At 40.8% G+C, this 24884-nt stretch overlaps 1 protein-coding gene across 2 annotated transcripts in view; it reads right to left on the reverse strand.

Moving 5' to 3' along the window:
- CD96 (CD96 molecule) overlaps positions 1-24884 on the reverse strand; it is an 88576-nt gene that overhangs the window by 15672 nt on the left and 48020 nt on the right. For both annotated transcript variants that reach the window (XM_057697688.1, XM_057697687.1), the window contains exons 8-9: positions 21976-22068; positions 158-235 (exon numbers count right to left, since the gene is read on the reverse strand). In XM_057697688.1, coding sequence (XP_057553671.1) covers positions 158-235; positions 21976-22068 — 171 coding nt within the window. The remainder of the gene's footprint in view (positions 1-157; positions 236-21975; positions 22069-24884) is intronic.

Genomic DNA, 24884 nt, shown 5'->3' on the forward strand with positions numbered 1-24884 from the left:
ACACCAAATTACAATTTGCCACAGAGTAACTCAAAACCAAAATATCAACAACATCAAATGAAAAAATACAGCCTTTTACCCAAACCTCAATATTATCGTAGCTGTAGTACTGTGTTGTCTCTTTTGAGTCACACGAGAAAAGCCTTGCTGTACTCACTTTGAGCACTCTGAGGGCTGATGCTTGGAGTTGATGTACTCACATCTACAAGGGCTGTTGAAGACTGAGCTGGATAACCTATTTTGAAAAAAAATTCCCAAGTTCTCATAAGTATTTACTTTCACTTGTTTAAATATGCCATTATACTTAACAAGGGTGGCATATAGAGCAAGGAGTAGTAGAGTTGGGAAGAATCTTAGTGAATACATAGCTTAATGGCTTCATTTTATAAGTTATGAAACTGAGTCCGAAAGGTCTATGCTTGTGGTTACACACCCAATATTCAATATAATTTACTTGATATTAACCGAGTTCTCCTAACTCCTAGTGTATTACGTTCACTCTTTCCAATTATATTGTTTTAGTGTTTACTGTATGCAAGACTATTCAACATGCAATGAACACTGAAGACAAGGTCCTCGCCCTCATAGAACTTATCTTGTAGTGAATTTCACAATTATATATAATATTTTCACTTACTAAATATGGATTCTTACTTACTTCCATTATTAGCTTTCAAAATCATCTCCATCTTTCTAAGCCATCATTTCTGATTCTCCTCCTCCCTCCTTTCCCCCCAAAATGAAAGACTAATTCATATTCATTTGAAAATATCTCTGGAGATAAAGCAAGGTAGATTGAAGAAGAAAAATAGCCAACCACAGCCTACTGAAACATGTTTATGTCTCTTGGGAAGACAAATCTTTAATAGATTTTATTTCTATGAATTTCTCCTTTGTTCCAAAACATGTTCATGGTGGCTTACATAAATATGCAAGTGCAAGAGGATAAAAGAAGTAGATAGAAAGGGAAAATAAGGGCAAGGAAAATAAAGTGAGAAAAAGAATGCTGAGTTTTGTTGAAACCTGTTTGGGGATATTACATAAAATGCATTTCTTGATGTAGTGTTCTCTTAGTAGATATAGGCTGCACATTTGGCCAGAAGTTTCTAGTAACAATGCTAAGAAATAAAAGGTATATGTAATGCCATTGATGAACATTATAAGATAAAAACAGTCAATTTTTAAGAGAAACACAGCTATTCTTTTTTTTATTGTGATTAAAAAGAATTTTCTCCCCAGTCTTTATAAAAAGGACACTGAAAACGTGTACAACATTCTCAACAATATCCTTACAGTATGACAGCCAATATGCTCATTCACCCTCAAGCTTTAGTTAGTAGTGAATAGCCTGGCAACTTCCCAGGTACCTCAATTCTAGGAAAGGACATTCCTTAAATAGAAACTAAGGGTAATCAAATCTCTAAAAGAGGTATATATAAGATAAATAAATAAACTGGCATTGCGGTTCATAAGTAGTTCAAATAGGAGATGACCAACAACAATCGTTTTGCAATGCAGCCTACCAATGAACACCAAAGACATACTACACCCCAGCTCCATGAATACAATTAGATACGGGGAGATGTATTAGAGGCTGCCTCAGATGATGCTGTGCGAGGAACGCATATGGGCAGCCAGCAACAGGATGGTCAGAAAAAGTGTTTTAAAGACAGGATACGCACAGCTTCATTTATCCAACAAATATCGATACGTATTGAGTTCCCACTGTGTACTAGTATTGGGGATAAAGTGCAGAGAAAGAGAATTGTTGCCCTGACGTCATGGAGTATACAACCTAGTGAGAATAAAGGTCAGTGTGGCAGATTACTGGTTCACCACCAAACCTGGTCCTCTTTTTTCTGGCACAGAGAAACTACACTTCCTAGCCTCCTGGGCAGTTAGGTGTGGTGGCCATGTACCGAGTCCCAGGCAACGGACTGTGAGTGGGAGTGACGGTTGCCCCTTCAAGGCTTGTCCTATAAAACATCCCATATATGATCCTCTGTGATTGTTCCTTATGTACTATCCGGATATTACGATGCAGACTGACTTGGAAATCACAACTTAAATGTGACAGAGCTGCCACAGCCTGGGTTGTTAAACAGCTGTGGAGCAGAGCACTCAGCTACTAGCTTGGCCTTTGACTGAATCTTTCTGTTAGGATAAATAAATGTATATTATATCAAGTATAAATGAACAAAATGAAATTTTGGAATTTGCTGTTACTGTAGTTTGTTTCCTTTCCCTCACAAACAGTAAAAACAGAATTTCAGGGCTTCCTAGGTGGCGCAGTGGTTGAGAATCTGCCTGCCAATGCAGGGGACATGGGTTCGATCCCTGCTCCAGGAAGATTCCACATGCCGCAGAGCAACTAATCCCGTGCGCCACAACTATTGAGCCTGCGCTTTAGAGCCCCTGAGCCACAACTATTGAGCCCATGTGCCACAATTACTGAAGCCCACCAACCTACATCCCGTGCTCCACAACAAGAGAAGGCACCGCAAAGAGAAGCCCACACACCACAACAAAGAGTAGCCCCAGCTCGCCACAACTAGAGAAAGCCCGTGTGCAGCAACGAAGACCCAACACAGCCAATAAATAAATAAATAAATAAATTCATTAATTTGTAAAAATGAAGGCAAAACATAATTGCAGTGTAAGATAAGTACTATGGTAGAGAAAACGCACTGTGCTGTGGGATTCTGGAGGAGGAACACATAACCAAGGCTTGGGAACTCAGGGAAGGCTTTCTGGAGGAAGTGACAGGTCAGCTAGGCTTGAAGAGTGACAGGAATTAGCCAGATAAGTTGGAGAAAGAGGGTAAGCAAGGAGCAGAATGTTCCAAGTAGTGTAGACAGAAAAGGTGGGAGAGAACAGAAGTCCGGTCAGAATGCTGAAGGCACTCTGTGAGAAGAAAAGGGATGAGGATGGAGAAGTGAGAAGAAGCTGCATGCTTAAGATTCCACAGAGGAATAATATCAAGCTAGTCCTTACAAGATGCTCTGACCCCACAGTAAGTGAAGGATGGCCTGGACTACAGGGTGAAGGCTGTGGGAGAGAAGAGAAGTGGACAGCTTTCAAGTGTGGGCTCAACAAGACTTGGTGAATGGCCGAATGCAGGAAATAAGGAAGAAAGAGAAATCAAAATAACTCCCAGTTTTCCAGCTTTGGCAGCTTTTTGGATCAAGGTATTATTATCTCAGAATATAAACAGAGAAAAAATAGCTTTGGAAGGGCCAGAGGCACAAAGATGAAATAAATTTTGGACAGACTGATTTTGAGTGCATATGAGACATTCAGTTCCAGCAGAGGGTTGATCATGTGAGTCAATCTTAGGAGTGAAACTAGGCTGCAAATGAGTATTTGTGAGACATCAGCGTGTAGATAGTAATTGGAGCAACTGAGAGCTTCAAGGAGGATGGGTCCTGGAAGAAGAGAAGAGGGCCTAGTGGAACACTGAGGAACACTTCCATGTAAGGTACTGGCAAGAGAAAGGGAGATTGAAAAGGAAGGGCTGGGAGGCAGGAAGAAAGCCAGGGCCTATTGTATTAGAAAAGCCAAGATGACAGAGGGTTTCCAAATGCAGAGCCAGTCAGTCCGATTCAGCAAATATTTGTGGGTGAGCACTGCATGCCAGACGCTGGGTCAGTGCAGTCAAACGCTGCCAAAAAGACAGATTTCCATCTAGCTCTTAACTGCTAGGAAGCCACTGAATTAGACCCATCAAACTGCATACAGTCTAGGAGACAGATTTGCAAACCACTTGGAGATTTGCAAAAGCAGTGTAGCTTAGCTATTAAAAGCATGAATTCCAGAGTCAGATACCATGAGCTGAAGCCTGGCTTAGTTCTAAGTTAGATGTACGATCTTGGTAAAAGCTATTGACCTTTCTCTCTTTCTCAAATTCCTCGTGTGTAAAATAACAGTACTTTTCTATAGGGTGATTGTGACTATTTAGAAATAGTCACACATATACAGTACTTAGAATGCCTGGCATGAGGTAAGTGCTAAAAAGTAATCTTAGAAGCTATACAACAGGGACTTCCCTAGTGGCTCACTGGTTGAGAATCCACCTGCCAGTGCAGGGGACGCGGGTTCAATCCCTGGTCCGGGAAGATCCCACAGGCTGCAGAGCAAATAAGCCCATGTGCCACAACTCCTAAGCCTGCACTCTAGAGCCCACGAGCCACAGCTACTGAGCCTGCGCCACAACTACTGAAGCCCACTCACCCTAGAATCTGTGTGCCACAACTACTGAGCCTACATGATGCAACTACTGAAGCCAGCACACCTAGAGCCTGTGATGTGCAACAGAGAAGCTACCACACTAAGCCCATGCACCACAATGAAGACCCAAATGCAACCAAAAATAATAATATAAGCAAACAAACTCAGGCCCATGTTAAGGAAAAAAAAAAGAAGCTATACAACAGGTCACCTGCAGTTTAGTTCAGGTGTTGAAAACACAAACATATCATAACAATAAACGACTTGAGACTTGAATCTCCTGATGAGTTCTACCATTACCCTACTTTCCTTGGTCTTTCCAGAAGGAGGCTGATTCGAGGTAACCAAACCCTCCTTCCACAGGCTGGCCCAAGTCAAGAACTATATTCCAAAAGGCTGTACCAGAAAAGGGCTGTCTGGGGTGATGAGAACTGCAGCTTGCTGGGCATTAACTCTATGATGGGGTAAGAATTTCTACTGGCAGAGTCACCTACAACTCTTCTCTTTCACCTCACTGAGCCCCCAGTGGTTTGGATTCTTGTACAGTCATTGTAACTCCTACCTCACTGCTTCCCATCACTTATCAAGATGAGTGAGAGGAAAAAATGCACCAACAGACTGGCTACAGGATATATGCAGTATCTCTAGTGTAAACTCAGATTGTCTCAAATTGCGTATTGGGATCACATTCCTGGACACTGCAGAACTGCTCTTAGGGAACAGAGCCCTGGCGTTCTCCCACTGGCCCACCCTGTCAGGGGCGGTCTAATAGCAGGGCTGCTGGGAGAGGTCCGCCACTGTTCACTCCCTGTGAGCACTTTGCTGGCTGTGCTCCACCACGCTCTCTAGAGGAAGGCCCAGGAAACCTCTGCATCAAGAGAAGCTATGCTTCTCCTCCCCAACTGGTTCACTGTGATTTTATGAACCCATGGATCACAGAGTGAATTTGAATTTCTTTCTCTCCTTGAGGTGGCTCTATCTTTGTTCTTCTTTGCAGTAATTTTTTCAGTTATCTATTTCCAAAATTTTGTATGGTTATATATTTTGTAGACAAGGTAAAAAATGTGTAGAAGAAAACTAGCCAAAAGCAATCACTGGATACTGTGGGATAGTGAGAGGTATGATACGCTCCTCCTAATTAATATAGGAAGAAAAGGTGAAAGAGGACGTATGGAGGGGAAGGGAAAAAAGAAGAAAGACTACCATGTTTTAAACGATTCTCAGAAGGATAAAAGAAGAATGATCCCTTTACTCTGGGACTCTGTTCCTTGCATAGGAGAAAGTGTGGCTTTCGTTGTCTGTAAGTAGTCTCTTATCGCCCCTCCCACGGACCAGCATCATTCATTCACTCATTCTTCCTCCCTCCCCCACTCTCTCCCTCCCACACCAAGAACTGACCTTCACAGTATTCACCACGTGACTGAGTAAGTGAAAGCAGAAAGGAATGGTTTTAACACGATCATAACAATGGCGACGATGGTGAAGGAAAAGGACGAGGACGCGATAATCAGAGAATTTCGTATTTATTTGCGAGCTACCACTACCACCTAGAAATCTCAGTCTAATAAGCAACAGCCAGCCACCTTTGAAAAGACTTCTTACAAGGACAAGACATTTTCCGATTGCTCATACTGGGTGCTGGCGCTCATTAGTGACACATGATTTAAATTCTGGCAGGATTCACTGGAATCCTGATGAAGTAGGATAACTGGGAATTTCATTTGTATTAAAATAACTGATTACATGTTCTTTTCTAGAGGTCAGAAAATAAGGTGACATAAATCCTTGCTCACTGCAGATCTACTGCAGGGGAAGAATTCATTCATTTGATTCCATCTAACAAGTGTTGTTAGTGGACCACTGGGAAGAGGCACACTGCCTCAGGCACGCATGCCGCCTTGATCTTTGCCACGCTGTGTCTCTTGCCTGGTTTAGGTAACAGCCCTACGCTTCCTTCCACAGGCAGGCCTGTGGAGTTTGTTGAGGGTTGAATAGATGCCATTAAACTTCTGGGAACAAAAGGAAGGATCAATGATACCTATCACTATCTTGAGGGAGCCCAAGGTCATTTCAGTCTTAATTCGTCTCCAGCTGAACTGTGTTTCGGTGTTGGCCTGAGGGTCTGTACCAAGTTGCATAGGTTATTGAAAGAATGATCCCTTTACTCTGGGACTTTGTCCATCATGCGGAAGTCAGAGCTGAAGCCATCTAGAGATGGCTTTACACAAGGAAAAGGCCCCCTGGCGTTACATGACACAACCTCTAACTATCTCAACTTTGTTATCTCTTGCTGCTCCCTGCCTACATTCCTTCATTTATTCACCCAGCATTTGGGAGCCCCTATCTCCCAGGCATTGTGCTTGGTACTGGGGATACCATGATTAGCTGCCCTGGAGTTTATCACAGAGGATACGGACATTAACCAGAGAATCACATAAACCAATCCAAATATGAGAACACTGGAAGGAGAGAAGGCCTAGTTGGAGTCCCAGGAAGGTTGCCCTGAGGAATGTAGAGGGAGAATGGAGGCAGGGGAGGGGCTGTGGGAGCTTTCAGGTGGAGGACACAGCAAGTGCAAAGGCCCTGGGGTGGTCTCACCCGTGGTGGTTTAGTAGTAGCCATGTGTGGTACCTGTCTATTCCAGGGGTGGGCCTTTACAAGCCCTCGGAAGTGTTTGTTCTGTGTTGAACTGAACTGTTGTCACAGCACACACCCATGGCCTCAGCAGCAGCAGGACACTGATCAAACTGTGGCACGTGGGTGGCAGCCAACGCTTCTTGTTTCTCAGAGTTTTTTGTTTTGTTTTGTTTTACTTTTGTCTCCAAAGCAATCCCTTCCTAGAGCCTGACCGGGAGATTCTGTAACTATAAGAGGACATATGTATCTGCCAATCTCCTGACATCAAGTACATCATTTTAAAAGACTTGTCTTCATATTCCTTTCAGTCAAGCCTTTCAAAGATTCCTATTACATATTTCAGCATGTGAAAAAGCAATACTTGCTTTTGTCTTTTCTGTTTTAAGGTTATGTTTACACTCACAATATGGCAAATTCAATCGCTGGTTCTTTATTATGAGATATTATGTAGGCAAGTAATACACTACGCCTGGTGACAGACAGTTGTTTGCTTTGTTTGCTGGTTGTTTATCTCCTCTTCAGCTTTGAATGCTTATTGTTATTTAACCTTGCACATGTCCAGAGATATATAACAATGATCCTTGGTTTCCAGGAAAGACGAGGTTTAGAAAAAAACATGGCTTTGTACAAAATGACTTGCTATATTAATTCATAAACCGCCATTAGGTTAGATGAGATCTGAAACCTTTTGAAGCCCATTTCTATTAACACAAAATGCTTTTTCACTAATGTTAAAAATTACCTCTTTGTGTATCACTAGAAACTCAGTGAAGTCAGAAGACAGCTCTGGTCAGTTCTGAGTTGAATGGAGGAGACAGAAACATGTTCTATACGAGCTAATTCTGGTTGGCTCCTTGTGACATCATGACGCAAAACCCAATCTCTTAACCTGGACTCTTGCCATCTTCCCAGCGACCGTCCCTCTCACTGACGGAGAGAGAAAGGCACGGAAATGCCAGAGGCCCCATGCGGATTAATTTGGGGAAAATATTGAAATATTTCCCAAACAATTTAATTATTTAACATCGACTAGTATGTGCCAAATAAAAAAGATGGGTGAGCAGTTGTGATGTAAGTGGAGGATGAGGATAAAATGGTAACGACAACAACAAAACAGAAATATTGACTTGGTCATTGCTCCCTCCTTCAAGGAATTAAAAAAATACAAGTAAAAGTACTGATTTTTTTTAAGATTACTTTTGCTCACCGCCCTCATCTTCTGATCCCGGCATCCTTCTCGGACGGGACGGTATGAGCCTTGGCTTTATAGTTGCTCTTTATGCACTTTCACATTTCATACTCTTAGTAACCATGTGAATTAGATAATATTACTTCTTTTTTTTTTTAATATAAGAAAACAGTATTAGAGAAGTGAAATAACTTGCCCTGGGTTACAGAGCTAGTAGGTGGCAGAGATAAGAATTGAACCCAAGCCTGTCTGACACCAAAGATTATATTCAACCCAGTCTGGTGGCCTTGAAGTGTAGTTAGCCTATATGATTTGTCACAGGATATTGAATATCATTCCCTGTGCTGTACAGTAGGACCTTGCTGTTTATTCTGTACATAATAGTTTGCATCTGCTAATCTCAGATTCCCAGTTCAGCCCTCCCACCTCCCCACCTTGGCACCCACAAGTCTGTTCTCTATGTCTGTGAGTCTGTTCATTTCGTAGATAAGTTCATTTGCATGTAATATCCTGTGATACACCATAATGGAAAAGAATATTGAAAAGAATGTGTATTTATGTATAACAATCACTTTGCTGTATAGTAGAAATTAACACATTATAAAACAACTATACTTCAATAAAATAAAACATTTTAAAAATAATTTTAAAAAAAGTATAGTTAGCCTTGTAACAGCATGAAGGGAAATGCTAGACATCCCATGGCAAATTAACTGGGGGAAATCTTTAAGAACAAGGGTTTAGCCATGGAAGAACTCAATCATGGTCCCTAACACACAACCACTTAGAACAGAGGGCCTCTCTATCCTTTGCTTTTCTCCTCTCTCCCATTATCACCTCTTAGTTTCCTGTCATGAGACCACCCAGTCTTCCGGCCTCGACCAGGGTGCCTTTCTTTAGGGAGCCGTCTTCTGCTCCTTCTAAAACCCTTCCTTTGTTAATCACTTTCTCCTTTGTATTTTAGAAAATATCCTTAACACCCCCCCCAAATATTTATTGAGTTATCAATACTTACTGATAACCATATGTTATTGTTCTAGACGATAGAGGTTTATCAGTAGACAAATAAGACCCCAAAATCCTGTCCTCATGGGATTTACTTTCTTGTGGGGAAAACTCAGATAAGTAAATTATACAAGATATTAAGAGACACTAAGGAGAATAATAAAACAGAGAAAGAGGACAGGAAGTGAGATAGAGGGTGCTGCAGTTCAAAATGAGTTGGTCATAGAAAGCCCACATTGAGGAGGTGACATTTGAACAAAGATTGGGAGAAGAGGGTGTGAGGCATGTGGGTTATGGGGGGAAGAATTTCCAGGCAGAGGGAGCAAGTGAACATGCCCTGAGGTGGGAGCACCCAGGCCATGCTGGAGGAGCAGCCAGGAGGCCGATTTGGGTGAAGCACAGTGAGAGTAGAGTAGTGGGAACACAATAAACTGCATATAACATGTGACCTTTCAGGCCAACTTTATAGATACCTGCCTTTTCTCACTGCCCACTTCCCTCCTCCACTCATAAGACCATGATCATGGTGGGTTTCATTTACATCAGAATCCATCTCAAGTAGAAGTAGACATATAGTTCTAGATTTTTTTTTTATTAAAACAAACACACACAATATTAAGACAAAGACAGACTGGTTAATTAATCAGCCACTCTATTTCCTACCTTGGGTTCCTACCATGTTCCCAAAGGGATTTAAGGGCACTAATAATAAACTGTAACATTTTGACACTTACTATGGACCAGGTATTATATTAGGTGTTTTGCAAGCCTAGGCTTTTATGTTTCTTTTAATAACCCATTGAGGAAGGCATTACTCATGCTAACACTCTTCCCTTTTTCTTTCTCTTGCCTTTCCCCATTTTCTTCAAGCATCCTCGCCTTGGCCACACTTTTAGAACTCACATCCATCCCTCTGTTGCCAAGAATTACAGCTTTCTGTGGACCATCTCAGTGGGTAAACCCTCACCTCATCATGTTTGCTTCATTTTCACTGAATTTATTTTACTTATTAATTTTTTAAATTTTAAAATAAAATTGTATATGTTTAATGTGTACACATGATGATTTGATATACACAGTGAAATGATTACTACAGCCAGCCTATTAACATGTCATCTCTTTTCACATAGTTACTTTTTTGTGTGTGTGACGACAGCACATAAATCTACTCTTAGCAAATTTCCAATACTCAATACAATATTACTAACTATAGTCATCATACTATACATTAGATCTCTGGACTTCTTATTAATCCTACTTAACTCCAACTTTGTATACTTTGACCAATATCACCCCATTTCCCCTACCTCCTCGCCCGTGATAACTACTGTTCTACTCTTTGCTTCCATGTATTTGACTCTTTTTTGATTCCACATATAAGTGAGATCGTGCAGTTTTCTTTTTTTCTTTTTGTGTCTGGCTTATTTCACTTGGCATAATGTCCCCCATGTTCATCCATGTTGTTGCATATGTCAGGATCTCCTTTTATAAGGTCGAAAATATACATACTATTTTTATTGATGGGAACTTAAGCTGTTTCCATATCTTGGCTATTGTGAATAGTGCTGCAGTCAAGAAGGGAACACAGATATCTCTTTAGAGGAGGCTGATTTCATTTATTTTCTGTATATACCAAAAAGAGAGATTGCTGGATCAAATAGCAGTTCTATTTTTAAATTTTTGAGGAACTTCAGAAACTGTTTTCCATACTGTTTTCCATTAAAGACTGTATCAATTTACATTCCCACCACCCGTGTACAAGGGTTCCCTTTTCTCCATATCCTCATTAAAACTTGTTATCTTTAATTTTTTGGATAATAGCCATTCTAACAGGTGTGAGGTGGTATTTCATTGTGATTTTGATTTACATTTCCCTAATGATTAGCAATGTGGAGCACCTTTTCATATATTGATATCTTTTGGCCATTTGTATTTCTTCTTTGGAAAAATGCCTATTCAGGTCTTTTGTCCATTTTCTAGCAGGTTGTTTTTGTTTTGCTATTGAATTAAATAAGATCCTTATTTATTTTGACTATAAACCCCTTACAGATATATTATTTGCAAATATTTCCTCCCAATTCATTGATTGCTTTTGCATTTCGTTGATTGTTTCCTTTGCTCTGCAGAAGGTTTTTTGTCTTTTTAGTTTGATGTAGTACAAGGGTTTATTGTTTGCTTTTGTTGCCTGAACTTTTGGTGTCACATCAAAAAAGTCATTGCCGAGGTCAACTGATGTCAAGGAATTTTCCCTATGTTTTCTTCTAGGAGTTTTACAGTTTCAGGTCCTATATTTAAGTCTTTAATCTATTTTGAGGTTATTTTTGTGTATGGTATAAGAAAAGTATCCAATTTCATTCTTTTGCATACAGATATCCAGTTTCCTAAGCACTATTTACTTATTTATTTGTTTTTTAAACCAGAACACTTTATTTTATTTTATTTTTATTTTATTTATTTTATTTATTGGCTGTATTGGGTCTTCATTGCTGCGTGAAGGCTTTTTCTAGTTGCAGTGAACGGGGGCTACTTTTCATTGCAGTGAGCGGGCTTCTCATTGTGGCGGCTTCTCTTGTTGTGGAGCACAGGCTTTAGCCACGGGAGCTTTACTAGTTGTGGCATGTGGGCTCAATAGTTGTGGTTTGTGGGCTCTAAAGCTCAGGCTCAGTAGTTGTGGCACATGGGCTTAGTTGCTCCATTGCATGTGGGATCTTCCTGGACCAGGGATTGAACCCATGTTCCCTGCATTGGCAGGCCTATTCTTAACCCCTGTGCCACCAGGGAAGTCCTTCTAAGACTATTTATTGATGAGACTATCCTTTATCAGTGTGTATTCTTGGTGCCTTTGTTGAAAATTAGTTGACCATATTTGCTTGGGTTTATTTCTGGGCACTCTATTCTGTTCCATTGGCCTACGTGTCTGCTTTATGCATGTACCATACTGTTTTGATTACTATATCTTTGTAGTGTAGTTAGAAATCAGGACGTGTGATGCCCCCAACTCTGTCCTTCTTTCTCAAGATTGCTTTGGCTATTTGGTGTCTTTTGTGAATACCAATTTTAGGATTTTTTTTTTCTATTTCTGTGAGCAATGCCATTGGAATTTTGATAGGGACTGCACTGAATCTGTATATTGCTTTGAGTAGAGTGGACAATTTAATAATATTAATTATTCCATCCATGAACATCAGATGTCTTTCCACTTGTTTGCATGTCTTCAATTTCTTTCATCAATGTTTTATAGTTTTCAGTGTACAGATTTTTACTTTCTTGCTTAAATTTACTCCTAAGTATTTTACTCTTTTTTTGATGCTATTGTAAATGGGATTGTTTTCTTGATTTATTTTTTGTTGGTGCCACTGAATTTCTTTTAATTTTAATGGATAATGTAGAACACAACTTTCAAATGGAACTCTGTGTACCTCCATTTTAGGTGAGGCCCCAAAGGCTAAGAATGATATTACAGGGCAAGTCACCCTCATTTTTAAAGCAGAGTTCTAGACCACCTCTGAAGGACATGTGAAGATGGAGTAGAATGGGTTCTGTCAGTTCTGGTCCATCATCCACCTCAAGGCTATGTAAAGGGATGGAAGCAGCCCTGGTGAGGATTTTTTGGGGAAGAGTTGTAAGGGTTCTGTGAGTCAAGTCCCTTTTCATGGAGGAGGGAAAGAAGAATATGCTCCCTTACCTTAGTCCAAGTGAAGTGTAGGTTCAAGAGACCACACAGAGCTCTTGACTGTGTGTTGTGGAGTTTGGGACAAAGGTGCCTGACTCAGGCTGAAGAGGCTACATTGGGAACCCATGCTTGGGTAGCAGTGCTAAATGGGCACAGAGAAGATAGATGTGGCCATACTGGGAAAGAGGAGCACTTCCCTCAAACAGGAGGCCAAGGTACATGTTTTTTCAGACAAAACAGGATGCCATGAAAAGAAATCTCACCCAAGAAAAATACTGAGAGGAACAAAAAAAAGGCCCCCAAGCTGACAAACTCCCAGAAGCTAACAGGCTGCAGGACAAGGGGGTAAGCAGGAGACCAAAGGAGAAACATGGTCCATACCATGTGGATAGCATCCACAGGCCAGTCACAGATTTCTGAGAAATCTACCAAAGTGCCCCCATGAGGTCAAGATTGCAATTTTTATTTCCCCATCCTTAGGACACCTAAGTCAGATTACAGTCAGCCTGACAAGGAAGGTCTTTCCTTACCTACCCTTTTTCTTTTTTCCCCATTTCATGATCTCCAAAGAGAGATTCAAGCCAACAAACAGGAGTGGAGAGGATGGAGCCAGGAAATGTCAAAGACATCTCTCACATGTCTCCCCTACCCCCACAGACATAAAAGACACAATCTCACATCCCAGGCTTCCACAGCTGAGGTAGACCCATGCTTGGCAGGGAGGAGGGGGAGAAGTTCTGAATTGAATTAATTTTTACAAATTTTGACATTACACTGACAAGCTTTTTAAATTATTGACACAAATCTGTTCTTATGGCTGAAAGGGACCAGATAATACTTATTATATGAAAACCACCAAAAAGGCCAAGGAAAAAAATTATCTAAAATTTCTTTTAGAGGCTAGGCAGAAGTTCAACAGAGCTTATTTGAACAGGCAATGATGGGGCAAGAAAAAATTATTTTTTTGCTAACCTACCCCGTTCAGCTTATTTATTCAACTAAAAACAAGGGTAAAATTTATTTGTAAGTTCAGGCTGCTGCTGTCATAGTGGTTTGGTTCATCAAGCTCAATTGTCCAAGACTTTGCCAATTCTTATGTAAAATTAACCTTGAAAATTTAGCTTATTTTCTGAAATAGTAATATTTTCACTTGACATTCCACTCTATTGACATAGCATTTATCGACATAGCTACCCAGTCTCCTTGACAAATGTGTAATTGTACTCCATTTATTCACCTGCAGCACAAAGAGGCTTCAAACCCACAGCAGCATTAATTGAAAAATTGCACTTAAAAGAATACAGGTCAGCAAATACATCTAAACACATCTGAATGAGCCTCATCAACCCCCAATGTCAGGATAAGGTGGATACAGATCCTCAGGTCAACATATAGGAGATGTGTGGTGTGGTCTTAATTGGTGTGAAGTCTTAATTTCTACAAAAACTGTTTTCCCATGGGAGGCAGATAGTTTGGGGGACATGTGCTCACTGAAGGGCTAAAGGCAATATGTATTGCTGGGCTGCTGGTCTAGACAGGATTTTCAAGACTCTCTTGGAGGAAGATGACAGTAGGCAGGACAGAGCTCATCATACATCATGTGATACGTTCATAGACACTTGATAGTAAGGAAAGGAAGAATAGGATGCCCAATAGTTTTCCCCAGAGGTACCTCCCCACAAAGGGGGAAAGCTGAATAAACACACACCCAAGGTAAATCAGTCATCAAGGAGGCTACCCTTGACTTATGGGTGACAGGTATGGAAAAAATTGAGAAATTCTTTAACAGCCTCTAACGTGTGTCCCAGGTGAATGGTGGTGAGAAACTTGCAATGTCCAGAATTTTCTAGGATTCAAGGGAGAGCACTGGAGTTTCATATGGATTCTGTACATATCTCGGGCAATAAGAATTATAGTGTAATGATGTCGAGAGGAAAAGCAGTAACAAATTGAGGAGGGTCTTTTACTCCAATTTATTTCCGTCTGAGGAAATGTTAGCCCCACGTCTGGAGGTGGTATTTCTTAAAAGCACCGAAGAAGGGAAAGATTAATATAGGCATAGCTGTCACATTGACCTTCTCATAGCATCGATACCAGATTCACACTAGAAGGGATTTATTCAATGTCTAACAACATTTATTGAGCACCCATCATGTACTCTCAGAGGCAGTAAAACTCAGGCTTTGAAGCTGACTGTCTAGGCCGTTTCTGCACAACTTTGGGTAAGTTAATTAACCTCTTTGTGCTTCAGTAACTTTATCTGTAAAATGGGGATAATGACAGTACCTATACCATTGTGTCTTAGGGAGGATTAAATGAGATAATGCAGTTGCTAGTTTAAAATGGTGCCGGGCACATCAGAGGCATTCAAATATTAACAAACATTGTTACATTATTGCTTAGTACTATAATACAATCATGGCAGTTGGTAAAATTTTTTAGGTAAACACTAGAAAAAAAAAACCTGGAAGCCCCTTATACTATAGTTTTATAAAAATCTTTTATTTATTCCCCCACATTTAGGCAGACAATCCTGATGAGTCTCCTGTACACACAGTACTCTCCATTTCTATATATGCCCATTCTAGTTCAGACCATCATCACTTTAAATCTACATCACCTGGTCATCATTATTTGTCTTCTGTTTTACTTACATTTTTCATATACTCAAAAAGCCATAGCTGGGACTTCCTAGGTGGTGCAGTGGTTAAGAATCTGCCTGCCAATGCAGGGGACACAGGTTCGATCACTGCCCCAGGAAGATTCCACATGCTGCGGAGCAACTAAGCCTGTGCACCACAACCACTGAGCCTGTGCTCTAGAGCCCGTTAACCACAACTATTAAGTGCATGTGCCACAACGACTGAAGCCTGCGTGCCTGGAGCCCGTGCTCCGCAACAAGAGAAGCCACCGCAATGAGGAGCCTGCGCACCACAATGAAGAGTAGCTCCCGCTCGCCACAACTAGAGAAAGCCCATGTGCTGCAATGAAGACCCAACGCAGCCAACTAATTAATTAATTAACTAATTAATTAAAGAAAAAGACATAGTGGCTGTTTGTTGATGTTCAGATCACAGCCCAAATCCATAGCCCATTAACCTAAGCTCACCCCCACCTGGTTCCACCTCACCTAAGCAACTTGCAGCCCCCTCCCCAACTCAACAAGCACTGTCAGCACCCCTCCCGCTAATCTTCCTATGTCCTGCGTGCATTTTATGTCTTTGCTCAAGACCATTGTCTAAAGATCTCTCATCGTTCTTCCATTTAAGGCTGTATTTCTTTCCAGACCCCCTGGGCAACTTTTCTGATTCTACTCTCCCTGCCCCCAGAACTCATTTACTTTTCTTAATTTTCGGTGCTTGGATACATATGATATCGGCAGAAACTATCAGATAACAATAGAAGTGTCCTGACCCTTGAAGACAGGTATGGCATGACCAGAGAAGGTGTCATAGTTGCTATCACAAACAAATCACTGAGGCTTCTCATTGGCTTGCAGAGTCTCTCTAGGACCCCCTCTTAACTTTAGAACCCAGTATCCAGATATACAATTGATCCTGATCTGCTTCCCCTGGATTTGTGTTGGACTAATCTCATCTAAATTCCAGGTTGGTCCCCCACCCATTTCTGACATGCTTTCTCATAAATTAGTAGTTTCATTGCATCCCTTGAGTAACTGCTTCCTTCATTCTGTACCCCTCATGTCTGATCCCCCACTCACCAAGGATCAAGTGTGCTCACCTGGAGAGCTGGCCAGTGGTTAGAATCAGAATGGATCTGGTATTTCACTCAAAGCTTCCAGGAGTAGAAAGATCTAGACTGTAAGGATTATCTAAGTTTTTAGACAGTTCTTTTTTTTTTTTTTAATTTTATTTATTTATTTATTTATTTTATTGGCTGTGTTTGGTCTTCGTTGCTGCACACGGGCTTTCTCTATTTGCATAGAGCGGGGGCTACTCTTCACTGTGGTGCGCGGGCTTCTCATTGCGGTGGCCTCTCGTTGCAGAGCACAGGCTCTAGGTGTGTGGGCTTCAGTAGTTGCAGTACATGGGCTCAACAGTTGTGGCTCACGGGCTCTAGAGTGCAGGCTCAATAGTTGCGGCGCACGGGCTTAGTTGCTCTGTGGCATGTGGGATCTTCCTGGAGCAGGGATCGAACTCGTGTCCCCTGCACTGGCAGGCAGATTCTTACCCACTGCGCCATCTAGGAAATCCTAGACAGTTCTTAATGTCAAAAATCAATGCCATCAGGTCCAAGAGTTGTGCAGCACATACGTAAAAATAGGAGGCAGAGCCAAAAGATCTGTGGCCTTGTGGCCAGTGAAATGGAAGGCTAGGCAAGCGGGTCTGGCTAGGCTGTAAGCTCTGTGCAGCTGGGGGCCTGCCTGTCTCATTCATCACTGTATCCCAGCACCTCAAATTCCTAGCTCGTTGTCGGCACCCAGTGTTTACTTGTTGAATGAAATAAGGTCTTGGATGATTGCCACAGTCGGGGCTGGCGTTTCCGAGGTCTGCTCTCTGAGGCTACGTATCCTAGAGGCACTTCATGGCCAGTGAATTAGAAGCCGTAGGGCTCTGCTCAGGGCAGTGGAAGGCTGTAGTTATGCTGGTACTGTCTCATCCTAGATGTGTCTGGGGTCTCTATGGTTCCATGCGGGCTTGTCTCATCTCACCACTTAGCCTGTCATCCTCCTGTCTTTTCCTAGGACAGTGCTGCAGAAGCAGCTAGGACTCAGAAAACACCAGTTAGTTCAGGTTGAATTGAGCTGGGCTTCCCTGGGTAGTTCCTGCAGTTGGCTGTAAGTTATAAGGTTCCATTGTTTCCACTACTTTCTACATTTGTCTCATGAATATCCTTTCGTTGAGAAAAAAAAGAATACGATTTGGATGTTTGCAGCATTTGGAATGAAACCATAGCCTTTAGAAGCTGGTTTCCATGACATGTTCCATCCCGTTTCCTTTCTTAAAAGAACTCGAGGGTGAATCCTACCAGCTTCTGAGGCAGCCAGTCATCATGTGACTTCATAATTACCCTCCAGATTGCCAAAATGAAATTTAGATTTTTCAGTTGTAATTCAGTGTTTATTCTAAACAAATAAGTTTCACTTAGACATAAGCAGCCATTGATTTAACACGTTTCTTTGACATGTAAAAATCAGACTGAAAATTGTTCCAAACATAATCTTGTTACTATCTTGACAGAGGTCCAGATTTTGTAAAGTGAGAAATAGCTACTTTTATTATACCTGAGGCTGGAACTAAAACAGGGTTTCTTAACCTCAGCACCATTGACATTTTGGACCTGATAATTCTTCGTCCTGTCTTATGTTGTAGCATCCTCAGCCACTGCATGACAGATGCTAGGAGCACCGTCCATTCCCCCAATTTGGCAACCAAGTGTCCCCAGACACTGCATATGTCCCTCGGAGCGGGGTGGAGGCAAATCACCCTGCTGAGAACCATTGATCTAAAACAGTCCTGAGGTCCAATGTGGTGGGACCTTATTTTTAAGGAAGTCTTTTGATTCTCCAAAAATTTCCCAACAATATCACCTTAGTATGAGAGTGGATCAGATGGCATTTTTTCTACTTTTAAACAACTATATTTTTTGACTGTGCTCTTTCAACCTCTCTAATACTAAAGCTATATTAGATTGTAGACTCCTTAAGGATAACAAATGTCCTTTTCTTTTCCTTGAATTTCTTCACAGAAATGAGAACGGTGTTTGAACTGATGGAACAATTTAGTGTATGTCAACTAACCCCACAGAAAACTGAGCTAGAAGAAATTCACTTCTGCTTTCAACTGGCAGAATGTATATGCCATGACAGCATGTTTTTTTTTTCTCTTTTGTTCATTGTCGTATTTACAGCACCTAGAAAAGTACCTGGTACATAGTAAGTACTCAATAAATATTTGGTGAATGAATTAAGTCACTTCCTTTCTAAAAAAAAGTTTAATGGGGTTCCTCCCATTTCTTAAGGTGTGATATTTAGAATCCTTAAACTGGGTCTTAAGGCTCTCTTTTTCTGCATTTTCCAATCTTCATCCTGCTTCTCAGCTATGCTCACCTGAACTTATCTACTAATATTTTCCCAAACCCCATGGATATCTTCACCAATGCACAACTACTCACACTGTTCTCTTTGTTTAAAGTGCTTTTTCAAGCTCTTAACTTAGTCAAATAAATACGAGGGTGAGTCAAAAATTATCCGCATTCCGGTTATATTAAAACTTCTGTTGGCCGCACTGTCTTATCAGCGCTTTCCCTTCAAGGCTACTGTCTCCCCAGTCACTGCTGTGCAGGTGTGAACGTGTTACATTCAGTTCATTTGTAACTGTGGTGTGAGCAAACATGGATGCCCCACTTGTCATCTGCACGAAAGAAGAGCAGCGTGCAGTGATTCATTTTTTGTGGTCTGAGGGTATACCTGGTGCCATTATTTATCGAAGGCTTTGTGCACAGTATGAAGGAAGTGTTTTGTCATGAAGAAGCGTGTATGAATGGATAGAGAAGTTCAAGGAAGGTCGCACAAGTGTTAGCCATCAAGAAGGTACCAGATTCACTTCTGATGAAGAAGTAAAGACAGCGGTGCCTTCATGGCTCGCAGCTCAGCCTAAAACACTTTTTAATGAGGGAATACGAAAGCTTGTTTACAGATGGACAAAGTGTATTGAAAAGCAAGGAGTTTATATCGAAAAAATGATGTATATGTCTTTTCTAAAAGTTAGTTAAAATAAATTCCACAGCCAGAGTGCAGATAATTTTTGACTCACCCTTGTACAATACATACTTCAAGGGTCAGCTTAGTTCATCTCTCTTTGTAACACTTCCTGACTCCATGAACTCTAGGCATCTTTCCATACTCAAAGCTAAAGACTTTTTGGTCTGTACCTCTTCCTGAGCATTTTAATCCTATAAAATACCACACCTTTCACCTTACTATTTGGACTTATTATTTTCCTATGTGCATGTCATCTCTCTCCAGGTACACAGCAACCTTTTTGAAGGCAGAAACAAATTATCATCTTTTTTTTTTGACACCATAGAGTCTATTAAATGATATCCACATAGTAAAGGGACATCATTCTCATTTATTCTTTTTCATTCCTTTATTCAACTAATATTTTTTGCATGCCTACTCTGTGCTAGGCATGTATGAGGAAGCAAAACAAATAAGGTCCCTGTCCTCATGAAGTGTTTAGACCAGTTGGAGAAAACAGGGCATCTAATGTATTGAGAACTAGATTTATAGTCAGAAGGCTTTGGTATGAACACTAACTTTGCCACAATGTAGTCATTTAAGCTTTCAGCATCTCAGTGTCCCTCCCTTCCTCTCATAATAAAGAAGATCAAACCGTATTGAATTTTAGGTGCAAACATTTTCTAAGTGATAGAATGTGGTTGTTTTAGTTTGTGCACAAATTCTTCGACTCTTTTTCCTTCAAGAAGTGGAACTCAATTCTCCCCTTCTTGGGTATATGCTGGACTTCGTAACTTGCTTTTGACAGATAGAAGATAGCAAAAGTAATCATGTGCAATTTCACAGACTGGGTCATAAAAAGGCAGGGCGGTTTTGTCTTGGTGACTCTATGTGTTGAATTACTTGGTCTGAAGGAAGACAGCTGCCATATGGTGAGCAGCCCTCTAGAGAAGTCCATGTGGTAAGGAGCTGAGACCTCCTGCCAACACGTTCAAGCTTGGAAGCAGAGCCCTCAGCTCTAGTCAAGCCTTCACATGACGGGAGCCCCAACCAACAGCTTGACTACACCCTCATGAAAGAATCTGAGCCAACCACTCAGCTAAGCTGCTCCTGTCTCATGTGAAACCATGTGAGACAATATATGTATTATAAGTAGTTAATTTTTGTTTGGGTAATTTGTTATACAGCAATGTGTAAGTAACACATAGAGTACTGAAGAGATTTAAGGTATTATTATTGAACATACTAATATTTGTTGAATGAACAATGTTATAATTTACAATGGATTATTGCGGAATGATGAGTTTGAAGTGAAAGAAGGGACTTCCTAGGTAGTGCAGTGGTTAAGAATCTGCCTGTCAATGCAGGGGACACGGGTTCGATCCCTGCTCCAGGAAGATCCCACATGCCGCGGAGTGGCTAAGCCCATGCACCACAACTACTGAGCCCACACACTGCAACTACTGAAGCCCACGTGCCTAGAGCCCATGCTCTGCAACAAGAGAAGCCACGGCAATGAGGAGCCTGCACACCACAATGAAGAGTAGCCTCTGCTCGCCACAACTAGAGAAAGCCTGTGTGCAGCAACGAAGACCCAAACACAGCCAATAAATAAATAAACAAATTTATTTTTAAAAAAGTGAAAGAAAAAGAAGCATAGGAAAAGAAAATTACAAAGCCTTAAGAACTAGGAAAAATCAGGTGGATGTAAAACTTCTGCTGGGTGATTTGCAGGTATTTCTCACCCTGCCACGTGCTTCATTTTCTGAGAGATAGCAACCTGTGACAGTGACTGCAGGCTATGTGGCTAAAGGAATTGTTCATTCCTGCTGACTGCTTTGTTTTATTCCATTTTCAGTTCTCATTTTGAGCTAAAATTTATAGTTTTAATTAAATAAGAAATAAAAAGCATAATTCTACTCTATGTAGAACATACTTTTCTGTGTTAGAGAAAGTCACCTTGGTTCTTTGTTAAACACAAAGGCCATAGACTTGGAAATTTATGGTTTGTTTGCATCAATGCCAACTTCTGAAAGTCACTGCTCTCCCTTTGCCATGGTAACACTGACCCAGCCTGAACTCCATTATTAATAATGCCACTGGGAGGCTGAATTCAAGTCCTCACCAGTCAATTTGGTCAAAATTAATTTGAAGCAGAACAAATTTAAATTTAAAACTATCTACCTACCTCTGGTCCATAGGATCCCCATTTATAACCAATTCCTTAAACACCCCACTGAGAACATAGTTGTGGAGGAGGACTGTCAATTTATTAACCTGTTTAATAATAAATACAGAATTTAAATTTCTCATTGAATATTTATTGACCCTGATTTTGCCAGGTCTTCAAGTGAAAGACTATGGTAGCTGTGCTAATTCTTTTAACCCATGAGAATAGTACTTAATATATTTACCTAAAATGCCATAGATAAGAACAGGGCATGAATCATACACATTTTCTGAAATTTTTTTCTTTATCAATCTACTTAGTTTAAGGATTAATAGCTCATGGAAAGTAAAACAGTATGAAAACATCCTTACTTGTAGGAGATATGCTGTTGGCTGGAGAAGGTTGGGTGCTGAGGGTAGATGCTGTAGCATTGAGCAGAGAATCTGTTGGAGGGTTCACTGAGCCTGGAAGGATGAAACAGACTGGATATGAACAAAATAGTGTGATAAGAAGGTAAACTATTAACTTAGTTCCCCCTAGACCTTTATTTATTCATCTAGCAAATTATTATTGATTAAAAACCATCATTATTGCCCTGCTATGGGCAAGGCAGTAGAATGTAATGGTGAATGACAAAGACGTGGGGCTGTCTTTAAAGAGCATACAGCCTAGGAAATCGATAGGCACTGTGTTGAGTGCTGTGCTAGCAGAAGTGCAGGGTGCCAAGAGAATGCCAAGGAGAGGCACCAACCAACATTGAGAGGTCAGGGAAAGCTTCCTGGAGAAAGTTACATTTAACCAAGACCTGGTAAAACAATTATTGCAGCTAATGTTTTGAGGGTTTTGAAAAGTAAGCAGACAGTTTACAAATCCATAAACCCACAAAAGTTTTTTTTATCACTAAGGGTAGAAACAATGATACAGCTCTCCAATGGGACATGACAGCAGTGAACCTATGACTGATGGTATTATTGTGCTCCTTCTAAAATTTCTATTTTTTTCATAAAATTTTTATTTGGCTACAACTGTTCTCTGTGTGGAAGTTGAGGGGCGGGATCCTGGGATGAAGGAGAGGCTGGACTACATTGTTTTACTTATCATGTTACACATTAAAATCTCCATTATTGTACTGTAAAATCATGCCATCAGCACTCTAAAACAATATGCAAATGTCAGAAGAATCTATTGACTTCCAGGCTAGGGGATATTGTGATTTTTCTAGATATAATGGCTTTGGGTATAGTATCACACATCTGAGGACCATCAATTATCTGGACATTTAATTAGAAATTATCCTATTGCTTTTATTCTTTAATTTACTTTAAGGAATAAGTATATATGATTTAAATCATGACACTTGATAGGACATAGTACATTTGTTTTTGTAATCTAAATGCATTTATGTTTTATCCTCATTGATTGTTCCTGCTGTTGGCTATAGGTAGTGCTCACACCTGGCTGTGACTTACTGTCATAAATGATCCCTTGCTATTAAACTCTGAGGAGGTTGGGGGGTAGATCCATGGAGAGTATGCGAATAGGTCAGCAGCATGCCTATCCTCTTCGCCTCGTGCCATCTGGAACAAGTGTGAACTCTTCAGCACGGCGCACAGATCTGGTCATGATTTAACCCGTATTACACTCCCATCTTCATTTCCTGATGCTGCCTATTATCTTTCACATCTCTTTAAAATCACACCCTCACTCCAACAGATAATATTTCAACCCAGTTTACCAAACACAATGTGTTCTCCATGACTTCTTGGTCTTCGTGCTTACTGTTTCCTAATACTTCCCCATCCCAAAGCTCCTACTATGTACCTCTCAAACTTGAAGAATCCTAGGGATCTTGGTGACGTGCTCATAGCTCTTAATGTTTACCCTAGCATCTTCATTGCTACGCCTCCCAAGAGAAGTAACTGTTTTGTTTCTCACTGTATTTCCAGTTCTTGGCAAATGTAAGTGGATGAATGAATGTATACAGATTCCTTCTTAACACTGAAAGAAAGAAGATCAACTTTAAGTACGTATGTGACTGCTGGTCATAAGCATCATTTTCAAAGCAGTAACCTTAATGAGATGGAGCACGGGCCTGGAAAAATAATGCCTAGGTGTGCTCCTCTGCAGATTGATTAGAACAGAGGTTGACAAACTATGGCTAGGTGAAATCCCACTCACTGCCTATGTTTGTAAATAAAGTTTTATTGAAACACAGCCACACCCATTTATTTACGTATTGTCTGTGGCTGCTTTTGTACTACAATGGTAGAGCTGAATAACTGTGATAGAGACCACATGGACCACAAAGCACAGCATATTTACTGTCTGGTAGATGAAAAACAGGAAATGTTTGCTAACTCCTGGAACAGAAGCTGTTGATGCTCAATCCTAGATTTCAAAAATGGGAAAGAAGCATTTAGTTTTCATTTGCTGAGTATTTCTATTATATTATTTTGCCATGTTTCATCACCAAATATCTTTGTAAGCTGAGGTGTTCTTGGTATGTACAGCCTCAGAGCGCATTAGGATTTTATTACTGCAAGATTTGCATTTTGAGATAAACTCTTTGCTCTGTGACAAAAGTGATGTACAGCTTCACTGAGGCCACAAAGAATCCTTCCAGTTTCAGACTGACCGGCAAAGTAGAAACTCTGGTCAAAACAAAACTAAGGGGGTATAAAAAGGAGTGGCTAAAACCTAACAGGGAAAAATTACTCCCCCAAACTCAAATGCAGAATTTAGCAGAAACATGTCATCCAGTTTTCAGACCATTGCATTCACCATAATGTTGTAAGGGGCTGGGCTACTGAGCACCTCATCCACTCCCGAGTGTGTATGCATGTTTGTAAATAAAGTTTTTTTTTTAACTTAATTTCCATTCTGCACGGGCCCAGCAGGGCTCTCAGGACCACCCTTACAGGCAGCAGTGGCCATGTGTCTGTCCCACAAGGGCAGCTGGGTCAATTCTAAAGCTTTCTCAGAGCTTGAATCAGCCATTGGCTGGTCCACCCAGAAATGAACCTTGCCCCAGGGTTTGCTAGGTTCTTGCTTCTCAAAATGTGGTCCACAGCATCTCCTAGGATCTTGTTAGAAATGAAGGATCTCAAGCCCTGCCCCTCCCAATTCTTCAACTTACTGAATCAGAATCTGCTTTTTAACAAGATCTTTAGGTGATCTGTATGTAAAGTCCTTTATTGATACTCTCAGTATTCCCAGGATCAGACATGGGTATGAGGGGAATCATGACACCAGAAGTATTTGTCTGGCATATGTCACCTTA

This window comes from Hippopotamus amphibius, chromosome 10 (assembly GCF_030028045.1).
Source record: "Hippopotamus amphibius kiboko isolate mHipAmp2 chromosome 10, mHipAmp2.hap2, whole genome shotgun sequence".
Classification (NCBI taxonomy): Eukaryota; Metazoa; Chordata; class Mammalia; order Artiodactyla; family Hippopotamidae; genus Hippopotamus; species Hippopotamus amphibius.